At 59.2% G+C, this 11,003-nt stretch overlaps 1 protein-coding gene across 1 annotated transcript; it reads left to right on the top strand.

Moving 5' to 3' along the window:
• Positions 1–2,247: 2,247 nt before the first annotated feature.
• LOC108497651 (40S ribosomal protein S4) lies at positions 2,248–6,365 on the top strand. The gene is made up of 7 exons (XM_017815463.1): positions 2,248–2,305; positions 2,525–2,602; positions 3,013–3,193; positions 3,607–3,704; positions 4,767–4,938; positions 5,448–5,605; positions 6,207–6,365. Exons 1-7 carry the CDS (start codon positions 2,303–2,305, stop codon positions 6,306–6,308), a joined length of 792 nt encoding a protein of 263 aa, XP_017670952.1. The 5' UTR covers positions 2,248–2,302; the 3' UTR covers positions 6,309–6,365.
• The last annotated feature ends 4,638 nt before the right edge of the window (positions 6,366–11,003 follow it).

The raw sequence follows: 11,003 nt of genomic DNA, 5'->3' as shown, positions 1-11,003 counted from the left end.
ACAGAACTGGGAAAATAAACAATAGGAAACCCCACAAGTGTCAAGCATTGCAGTACTAAGTAGGCTTTAGGTGAGGTGCAGGGAGACCTGTAAGCAGGTTGCCCACCCACAGACAGCTGAGAAAACTGAGCTGTGGGGCAAGGCACCCCTTCTGCCATCCCCATCCACGTCTCCAAATGTGGAGAGACAATTGGAGCTCAACTCGGTGCAAAACAAGAAAAGTGCAAAAGGTGGGACGAAGGCTCGGAGGGTGCCCCCAGTGCCACCACAAACAGCCCCCTCACACCCAAATCCCTTCTCCAGCTGGCTGAGGGCACCAGTCCTCGTTGCCCTGGCAGCCCTGCCACCACCTGAACCCCACTGTTGTCCCCTACAGGTGTTACAAGCGTGTTCCAGCCTGGACAGGGGGAGACCAGGTGGGGTCCCATCCCAGACCGGGAGGACACAGAGGAACCCAGCCTGGAAGGGCGGGACACGGGGGCCGGCCGGGGGTCGGAGGGGCAGGCGGTGCCAACACCGCCCCCCTGGGCTGTCCCAGCCCGTCCGCCCCTCCCTGCCCGACCGGCTCGCCCGACGGTCCAGCTTCCCTTCGCCTTCCCCCGCGGCGTGGCCGCTATAAATCAGACGGCGGCGGCTGCCGTCGGGGAGCGGGGCCACCCAGGCGAGTGCGACCGGGCTGCCTCTCCAGCCTCCCTCCCCGTCTGGATACCTCGCCGGACCACCCCCGCAGAGCCCCGAGATGAGCTCTCCACAATCCCCTCCCCGGGGCACGAAGGACCTCGAGGTGGCGGCGATGCTGCCGGGGTCCCCGCCTGCTCCCGCCGCCCCTGTGGCCCCGCGGGCGGGTTCCCAATTCCTGGCCAGCTGGCGCCTGCAGAAGCTCCGCATCCCGCACCGCGCCTCGGGGCGAGCCCGGCGCCGCACGGAGCCCCGCTCGCCGCCCGCGCGGGGCCTGGGGCCGCGGGGCGCGGGGAGCCGCCCCCTCCAGCCCGCCCGCCCCGGCATCATCGACTCGGACCCGGTGGACGAGGAGGTGCTCAGGGCGCTGGTGCTGGAGCTTGGCCTCGACAGGGCGGACGAGCTGCCGGAGCTCTGGCTCGGCCACCACGAGTTCGACCCCCCCGCGGACCTGTCGGCCGGCTGCTGAGGCTGGAGGGCTCCAGCTGGGGCGGGGGGCTCCGGCCTCACCCCACCCACCGGGACCCCGTGGTCCGGTGCCGCTAGGCGCGGGCAGCGCCCCGGCTGCCCCACGGGCCGGTGCTGCGGGCGCAGAGAGCGCTCGGAGCCCGGCCCAGGGTGGGAAGGGGCAGGAGGAGGGGCTGCGGTCGCGCTGCTCGCCCCCCAAAACGCGGGCGTCACGCTGGGCCAGGCGGCTCAGGCTGCTGTGTAATAAAATCTGGGAGGACTGTTCCGTCCTGGCTGTGCCCCTTTTCTTGTCCATCTCCGTGGAGGACACTGTGGGAAGCGGCCCCGGGTGGAAGGAGGGTCTGCCCCCCGCAGCTCCTGAGCCTTCTCTCGGATTACAGTGGCAGTACCAGAGGTGCCACCTCGGTGATGTCCCTGCGGGAGTGGGACCTCTCTCCCATCCGCTGCGGGAGCACTGCCGTGGGGCCGCTGCACTGGGGTGCCTGGCGGGGCGCGGGGGTCTGGGAGTGTCCCGGGGACTCCGGAAAGCTGTGGGGACATGTCTGCCTCCCGGGGAGGCACAGCCGGGACCACTGACCCTCCCAAATGCCTTCGGTAGCGGGTGCTTAGGCCCGGAGTCGGTTTTGGGGGGGCTGCGTGGGGTCCCTGGTCCCCCCCGTGAGGGGCTGCGGGCGAGAGGACGGCAGTGGATCGTCACAGGTGTCACTGCTGGCTCAGGTCCCGACACGCTCACGCTGTCCCAAAGCGCAGGGGCACAACGTGGGGGAGCTGTCCCACGGGAACACCAGCGAGGACCGGGAAGGAGCCGGTCATCCTCCCCCGTGCGTCCCGACACGAGCGCGGTGTCCTCGAGCAGGGTGTCCCCGAGCGAGGTGTCCCCGATCTCGGTGTCCCCAGGCGCGATGTCCCCGAGCTGGGTGTCCCCGATCATGGTGTCCCTGAGCGGGATGTCCCGATGGCGGTGTCTTCGAGCGGGGTGTCCCCGATCGCGGTGTCCCGATCGCGTTGTCCCCCTCGGATCCCTCTCGCCCTCCCCGTTACCCCGCAGGCGGCGCTGGTCCTCCGGGCCGCTAGGGGGCGCCGCCCGCCGCCGTTGCCGCGCTGTGCCGAGGCGGGGCGGGCCGGAAGCGCGGCCCTTTCCCGGCGGAGCGCAGCCATGGTGAGAGCGCGGCGCGGCCGCTCCCCGCCCTCATCCGCCGCCATCCGCTGCTCCCCGCGGGCCGCGGCCGCCCCAGCCCGGGGCAAGAGGCGCGGGAGGGAGCCCCGCACCGGGGCTCGGGGGGCGGGAGGCTGAGGGGGCCGGGGAGGGGCGGCTGGGAGGGCCCCGCGATGGCGGCGGCCCGTAGTGCATCACCCCGTAACACCTCCCGTCCTGTAGGCCCGCGGCCCCAAGAAGCATCTGAAGCGCGTGGCTGCGCCCAAGCACTGGATGCTGGACAAGCTGACGGGCGTCTTCGTGAGTGCGGGACGGGGTCGGGGTTGGGGTCGCATCAGGGGAGGTGCTCGGTCGCTGGTGAGCTTGGGCAGTCGGGCAGCTCGGGGGCTGTTCGCTGTTAGGGGCTTTGTGAACAGCATTCGTGTTTCCCCTGTTTGAAGAGGATGCGGTGGTGGGGTCGTCGGCTGCTCTTTTTTAACTTGCCTGTTGCGCTTTCCCGTCGCTGGGGCGACATAAGTGGTTGTGCTGTGTCGGGGGCAGCTCTGTGAGGCCGGCAGGACACGGGGGAAGCTGCTGCGAATGCCAAGAACAGGAAGCTGTGTCCGGTTGCTGCCTGTGTGGCAGCTGCACTCTGGACCTCTGCCCTCGGGTTCCTCCTCTGGGGGTGGTCGGTGCTGCTCGAGCCCCCAGCAGAGGGTTTCTGTCCGCAGGCACCCCGTCCATCGACAGGCCCTCACAAGCTGAGGGAGTGCCTTCCCCTCATCATCTTCCTGCGCAACCGGCTGAAGTATGCCCTGACAGGGGACGAGGTGAAGAAGATCTGCATGCAGAGGTTCATCAAGATCGATGGCAAAGTCCGCACGGACATCACCTACCCTGCAGGCTTCATGGGTGAGCGGGGCTGGGGCAGGACCTGGGGCAGCTCTGCACTGGCGGGGGGAATGTTTTATTGGGCTGGCATGATTTGGAGGGGAAAGATATTTCCTCGGTGGAGCTGAAGAAAAAATATGTATAAGCAGTTGTTATTTAGTTTGGAGTTGTGCACTGCAATGACTGCCAAAGCCAGATACCTGTAGGCTGTAACTGCATGCATGAACTGTGTAAATTGCTGTTCAGATCCCACCATTGGGTAGTTTTTGCTAATTTGCAGTCTTATCACAGCAAAGGATGTGAGCCTGTGGTCAGGGGGAGATCCCAACCTTGTCATTCACATCCCAAGCGTTTTTCAGCAGTCCCTGGCTCTTTTTAAACGTGAGTTAAAAGTCTTGGGTGATGAGCTGATTTATTTCCCTCTCTGCAATCAGATGTCATCAGCATCGAGAAGACAGGCGAGCATTTCCGCCTGGTGTATGACACCAAGGGCCGGTTTGCTGTTCACCGCATCACAGCTGAGGAGGCCAAGGTGAGGGGCTTGGTGTGAGTATGGGCCCAGTTGGGTTTGGCTGGGGCAGGGCTTCCTCTTTGGCGTCTCCTGAATGAGAGCTGTCGTCTCTCTTCCCTGACAGCTGAGGCCGTGCTGCACTTGAGAATATTGGGGCCTTCAGGGTTGGGGTGAAGCCGCTGGCAGGGGGAGGTCTCTTGGTGACACGAGAGCAGCTCCCAGATGGCTGCAGGTGCATTGTCTGGTGCTGGAGATGATGCTGCTGGCATGGACCAGGTCACCTGCACAGGGAGCTTTGGGGTGGGAGTGAGCCTTGGCTTTGCCAGCTAACAGTGATCAGAAACGTGAAACTGCCTGTGGTGTAAAAGCCTTGAAATCTTTCTTGGGTCAGTTATGGAAGTCTTAATAACTCACCCTGGGTGCTGGGGAGCAACTCCTGCATGTGTCTCCTTAACCCAGGCATGTTGTTGTGCCTGAGCTGTGAGTCTGCTCTGCTTCCTTGGGGCAGGCCGTGCAGGCACACGACAATGTGGAGGGCAGAGCTGGTTGTGCTAGTGCTGCCTGTGGTGTGGTTTGGGACCTCTGCACCCCCTGTGATGTGCTTTTGCCTGTGACTGCCACTCTGTGTTGGCTCATGAGTGGCTGTGAGGGAGTTGGAGATGACAGGCAGCAGGGAAATCAGAGTGCCCTGGAGGAGAGAATACAGAGCTCTCTTGGGCACTGGAGAAACGCAGGCTCTGCTGTGTGCCCACAGGCTTCAGGGTAAAATGAGGGACCTGCCCTGGCAAAGGCTTTCCCCAGGAAAGTGCAGCCAGTGTTTGTGCAGAGGCTGAAGCCCAAGGTGGGCAGCTGCTCCCACAGCAGAGGTGTTTTCTGGTGGAGCTGTAGCAAAGCTGCAGTGGCAGCTGTTGGAGAGGCATTGCTTGGGCAGGGAGCTGGGCAAGTCGCTGCCTGGACTCATGTTGTGAGCTGTGCAGTGTCTGGGTGTCCTGCTGTGGCTGGTGGCTCTCTGGGGGACAAGAGTCCCCTGATCCATTGGCTGCTGAGCTGCCTCAGCTGAGCAGTGCTGGGTTTTGTTTGCAGTACAAGCTGTGCAAGGTGAGGAAGATCTTCGTGGGCACCAAAGGAATCCCTCACCTGGTGACCCACGATGCCCGCACTATCCGCTATCCTGACCCCCTCATCAAGGTGAATGACACGGTCCAGATTGACCTGGAGACGGGCAAGATCACAGACTTCATCAAGTTTGACACAGGTAGGTCTTGCATCCCATGTGAAGCGCTGTACCCATCCCCAGTATGGAGAGCAGTGTGGAGGTTAACACATGCCAGGCATATCTGCTCTAAAGTACAGAGGCAACGGTGTCAGCTTTGGGAAAGGGGTTGTTTCCCAAGGGCATCTCCACCTGGAGCTGGAGCAGGGATTCCTCCTGTGTGCTGGCAGTGGGAGGCATTGGGGTGTTCTGAGGCACCAGGGAGAAGCAACCAGCTGGCAGGGAGGTGCTTGAGCCTGGCGCTTGTGGGGCTGTGCGTGACAAGCTTTGGGCAGCCATAGGGAAAGTCCTGTCTCTTTGTGGTGGGAGAAGGTTTCAGTCACAGAGCTGTGGGCAGTGCCAGCATGGGTGGTATGGGAATGCCTCCTTGGTGCTGGCAGAACTGAGAAGGTGGTGGGAAATGTTTGGTATGGGCCAAGAGCCCAGGTGGGAAGGGCTTCTCTCACAGCATCTGGTGCCAGCTCTTGTCAAACTTGTGTTCCCTCACCCAGGTAACCTGTGCATGGTGACTGGTGGTGCCAACTTGGGCCGTATTGGGGTGATCACCAACCGGGAGAGACACCCCGGGTCGTTTGACGTGGTCCATGTGAAAGACGCCAACGGCAACAGCTTTGCCACCAGGCTCTCCAACATCTTCGTTATTGGCAAGGTAAGCCCGTGGGGACACCAGCCGGGGAGTTCTCTCTTCTTGTGAGGGGCTGCTGGCTGAGGCAGAGAGCCTTGGTGTCTCCTTAGGCAGCTGCCTTCCCACACAGTGAAGCTCCAGAACTGGCCTCAGTTCTGGCTCAGCTCCTTGTATTTCTGCCTGTTCTGTGAAGGGGAAGCATCTGCAAATTTATGAATGGAGACATTTTCAAGAAGCAGCCCTGTGGTTTTTGAAACCTGAGAGCTGGGGGGGCTGAGGAGTGCTCAGACCTTGGTATGACCTGAGCAGCTGCCCTGACTGAGTGCCCCTCCAGTGCCTCTGCTGTTTTGCCATCCCTGGTGGACTCTTTGTCCAGGTTGGAGAGGGACAGCATTTCGGTTTTGGCTGAAGTGCATCCTTCATGGATGTGACTGAAGGAGGCAGCTGTAAACCTGTGCATCTTTCGCACCTTCCTAATTGGCTTCTGCTGGGCCAGTGCCACAGCCGTGTGTAGCTGGCCCAGCATGGGCAGTGGTGGGCTTCTGCTGCTTTCCCCCTGAGAGGGAGAGCTCTGCTGCTATCCACGTTTCCTGGTGTGACGTGGCTTCTTTCTCCCTTGCTGCAGGGCAACAAGCCATGGATCTCCCTGCCCCGTGGAAAGGGCATCCGCCTGACCATTGCTGAAGAGAGAGACAAGAGACTGGCGGCCAAGCAGAGCAGCGGGTGAAGTCCAGCTTGGGCTGGCGCTGGTGCTGTCAGTGTGTTAATTAAACCGTTTACCACATGGCTGTGTGAGTGGCTGGGGAGTGTCCCACGACTGGGGGGAGCTGTGCTGCCAGTGCCAGGCCCTGCTGTGCTCTCCAGAAGGGCCTGCTGCCCTGGGGGGACTCCTGGTGATCTCTGCAACTGCCAGAGCCATGTTCCAGAAAGGCAAGGAGGAGGGGTGGGAGAGCCTTCAGGCTGCTCTGTCCCCGAGAAGGTGTTGGCACAAATGTTCCTGGATGCTGCAGGGATGTGCTGGAGGATCTGGGGACTGGGGAGAGCCAGCTGGGCTGTAGCCTGTGGTGCCAGGTCAGCTTGAGGCCCTTGGGGATGCCCTGGGGATTGCCCCGGCCCTGGGGCTGAGCAGAGAGAAGGGCGTGGTGGCTCCAAGGGTGCTGGTGCTCAGTGTCCCAGGCCTGGCTGGCAGCTGTGCCCGGGGGGGCCCCTCACGGGCTGCTCTTCGGTGCCTTTTCTGTTGAGGTGCAGGGTGCCAACAGCCAGGAGAGGAGGCCCCTGTGCTGGGGGTGGCAGTGCTGATGCTGGAGCTCTTGGGAGGGACTAAACGAAAGGGGAATGGGCTGCTGGGGTCCCCGAGCACTGGCCTGGGGATGGGCAGATGCCCTGCAGGAGCCACGGGAGCAGCCATGGCTGTGGGAATGGCCCTGGAGGCCAAGGTGGGCAGGGGTGGGCAGTGTGCCCGGGCAGCAAGGGCAGTCCTGCCAGCTGGGTTGTGCCAGCTGTGCCAGCAACTACTCAGGAGGCACTGTGGGGAAGGGGATGGTGTGCCTGGACACTGTTCAGGAAGGGGCTGCCATGTCCAGGTGGACATGAGCACTGGTGGAGCAATGCCAGTGGAGGCCCCAGTGGTTGGGTGCCGGAGGCACAGAAGAGACACGACTTCTGCTTGGCATGGAGAAGAAGAGCACAGAGGCTCTTCTGCCCTGCCTGCTGGCATCTGTCTGCGAAGATGGACCAGGCACAGACGTGCACAATTGGAAAATTAGCATCTTTTATTGGCTTCATCAAGTGTCTGTGGCAAAATGTGGTTATGGACTCTGAGGGCTATGGTTGCAGTGAGGTCTGTAGGAGCTGTGATGGCAGTGAGGGTTGGGAGTGCTGTGAGGGCTCTAGGGGCTCTGGGGCTTTGAGGGTTCTGGGGGCTGTGAGGGCTGTGAAGTCTGAGGGTTCTGGGGACTGTGAGGGTTCTGGGGGCTGTGAGGGTTCTGAGGGCTGTGAGGGTTCCGGGGGCTGTGAGGGTTCCGGGGGCTGTGAGGACTGTGTGGACTGTGAGGGCTGTGTGGACTGTGAGGGCTGTATGGGCTGTGAGGGACATGGGGTTTTGAGGGCCATGGGGGTTGTAAGAGCTATGGGAGCTGTGATTGCTATGGGGTCTGTCAGGGCTATGTGGTCTGAAAGGGCTATGAGGCTCTGGAGACTGTAGGGGATGTGAGGACTCTCAGGGCTATGGAGGCTGTAAGGGCTCGGGGGGTTCTGAGGGGTATGGGGACTTCGGGGGCTATGAGTGCTTTGAGATCTGTGGAGTTTGTGGGGTCTCAGATCTCTCAGGGTTATGAGGTTGTTGAGGGCTATAGGGGCTCTGAGGGTTCTGAGTTCTGCTAAGACTATAGGGTCTGGTGAGGGCTGAGAGGACTGTGGGGACTGTGAGGGCTAGGGGAGCTCTGAGGGCCAGGGGGTCTGTTACAGCTATGGGGTCTGTGAGGTCTATGAGGGCTGTGGGTTCTATGAGGGCTCTAAGGGCTGTGAGGGCTCTGGGGACTGTGTCTCTCCTCAAACTTCTTTTTTCAAGGCTGAACAATCCCAGTTCTCTCAAGCCTTTTGTCATACAGCAAGCTTTGCTGCCCTTGGCTCATCTTTGTGGCCCTTCTCTGGACTGTCTCCAGCTTGCCTGTGTCTTTTTTTTTGTAATGGGGACCAGAACTGAACACAGTATTCCAGGTGGGGCCTGACAAGCACTGAGCAAATTGGGATTTGGTGTGCTCTGGTCCCTTGGTTGTTTGCAAAAGCTGAATTGTTCAGCTGCTGGAGGCTAACAGGCAGCCTGCAGCACCCCAAGGTGCTGTGTTCCCTTGGGGGCTGAATTAGTCTACCTGAAGTGTGGGTGACAGACCCTCTGGAATTCCCCATATCAGTGTTGGATGGTACCCCTGCCACAGCTCTGAGCCTGCAGCCAGTAGGGCATGGGAGTAACCCACTAACAAGTTCTTGTTGCTCAGCACAGAGCAGAGGTTGGCCTGCTGTGTTTCACAGGACCTGGTTTTGCAGCTTAAAACATAGCAGCTCAAGCTTGTGGTTCAAAATCTGCTGGTAGTCAAGATACATGTTCTTAAAAGAATGAAGAGACCTTCTACAAGGTCTTGAATTTGTTTAGTTCCCCAAGTCTGAGCTACCCCTCGCAGCTTTAGCAGTATTCATTCCTGCAGAGTTCCCCGCCCAACCACTTTCAATTTCTTTCCTATTCCATATAACTCCTTCTGTACTCTGTCCATCCATGTCCTTCCCAAACCATTGTCACCACCCCCAGCCCACCTCAGGCTCACACAGAGTTTGTGGGAGCAAAGCCAATTCACTGTGATGTTCATATTTCAGTGAGTGGGTTACATGGGACAGGGCTGCAGCAGAAAAGCAGCAGTGGGCAGCTGTTTCCCATTTATTCACATGTAACCTCCACAGCACTGTCAGCAGAATATTAAACAAGGTTTTAGCATCTGCTTTTTTGGTTGGTTGGGTGTCAGCCAACTGCTCCTGAATTCTGAGATTGACTAAGTGTCTGCATATCTCATTAGCAGGGTGAGCTAATCTTTACCACTCACTGCCACAGCAAACCTCAGCAGCTCTCAGGTCCTTTGCAGAACATAATTGTTGTCTACAAGTGTTTGATTCTGGCAACTTCTGTTGCCAAGGCACAGCTTGGGCTTTCCTCTGTTTCATAGGGATTGTAGGAAGTCTCCTGGCTGTACTAGACTGAAAAAAGCTGGTCACCGTTAGGACAAACTGTCCAGCCCACAGCTGGATAAATATGTCATGAGGTGGGTGAGCAATCGGCTCATGGGTTCAGCACAGAGGGTGACAGTGACTGGGGTGACATCAGACTGTCACCTGTTACCAGTGGGGTTCCACAGGGCTCCATCTTAGGCCCTGTGCTCTCCAACATCTTCATAAATTTCTTTGGAATGCAGGACTGGAAGGGACACTGAGCAAGTTTACCGATGATACAGAACTGGGAGGAGCTGTTGACTCCCTGGAAGGCAGGGAGGAGGCCCTGCAGAGAGACCTGGATAGATCCGAGGGCTGGGAATCACCAACCATGGGAAGTTCAACGAGGGGAAGTGCCGGATTCTGCCCTTGGGATGGGGCAACCCCGGATGGACGGACAGACTGGGAACAAGAGGCTGGAAAGCAGTGCCATGAAAGGGACCTGTGGGTCCTGGTCAGTGGCCAGTTGGACAGTCAGCAGTGCCCTGGCAGCCAGGAGGGCCAACCCTGTCCTGGGGGCATCAGGCCCAGCATGGCTGGCCAGGCCAGGGGATTGTCCCGCTCTGCTCTGCCCTGGGGCGGCCTCACCTCAACATTGGGGCAGTTTGGGGGACACAATGGAAGGAAGGTGTGAAACTCTTAGAAAGCATCCAAAGGAGGCAATGGAGATGGAGAAGGGCCTTGAGGGGAAGCCATGTCAGGACACTGAGGGCACTTGGTGTGTTCAGCTGGAGAAGAGGAGACCGAGGGGAGACATCACTGCAGGTAAAACTTTCTTGGGAGGGGCAGAGGAGGGGCAGGACTGAGCTCTGCTCTGTGGGGACCAGGGACAGGATCCAGGGAGTGGCCTGGAGTTGTGTCAGAGGAAGTATGGGTTGGATATTAGGAAAAGGTTCTTCCCCCAGAGAGTGGTTGGGCACTGCCCAGGCTCCCCAGGGCAGTGGGCACAACACCAAGGCTGCCAGAGCTCCAGGAGGGTTTGGATGATCCTCTGGGGCACAGGGTGTGACTCTTGGGGGTGGTCCTGTGCAGGGCCAGGGGTTGGACTCAATGATCCTTGTGGGTCCCTTCCAGCTCAGCAGATTCTGTGATCCTATGATTCTGTGAAAATGAATGTGCCTTTTCTCTGGTGAAAAAAACCCAAAACATTTAGGTTGCCTCTCTGCTAGGTTTTAAACCACAGTACAGAACTGAGGGCAGTGTACTCTTGCTGGCCCAAGATGATATCTAAGCAGTCAGGTTTGTATTCCAGGTGAAACCCCAAAGATATTCTAAGAGGTCACCATCTGTGGTGGGCTGCAGCTTCCTGAGGCTCCCTCACACCAGTCAGTTCATTCTCAGCTCTTTCACCACTGTATGTTCTGGTGAGCAGAGGCTATTCCAAGAGATCACCCAGTAGTAAGGAAAAGGAAGTGGATAAAAACAGAAGGGCGAGATGCCACCTCACAAGCCCCACAACTAAACTGGCACCTTCTCTCTGCACCTGGTTCTGTGTCCACCCTACAGTGACCAGGGTGAACATACTCCTCACCAGCTGTTAGGAAAGAAAATATCTCTTCTCCGTGTCACAGCAAAGGCTCTTACCTGCAGTACATTTAAAAATACTTCACTCAGTCTACTTTTAAGTAGTGAACTTTTCACTAATTAAGAGGAAATAGCATAGGTG

This window comes from Lepidothrix coronata, unplaced genomic scaffold, assembly GCF_001604755.1.
Source record: "Lepidothrix coronata isolate B3197 unplaced genomic scaffold, Lepidothrix_coronata-1.0 Scaffold2, whole genome shotgun sequence".
NCBI classification, from domain to species: Eukaryota; Metazoa; Chordata; class Aves; order Passeriformes; family Pipridae; genus Lepidothrix; species Lepidothrix coronata.
Note: the sequence above shows the minus strand (reverse complement) of the source record. Positions and strands in the feature narration are given on the sequence as shown.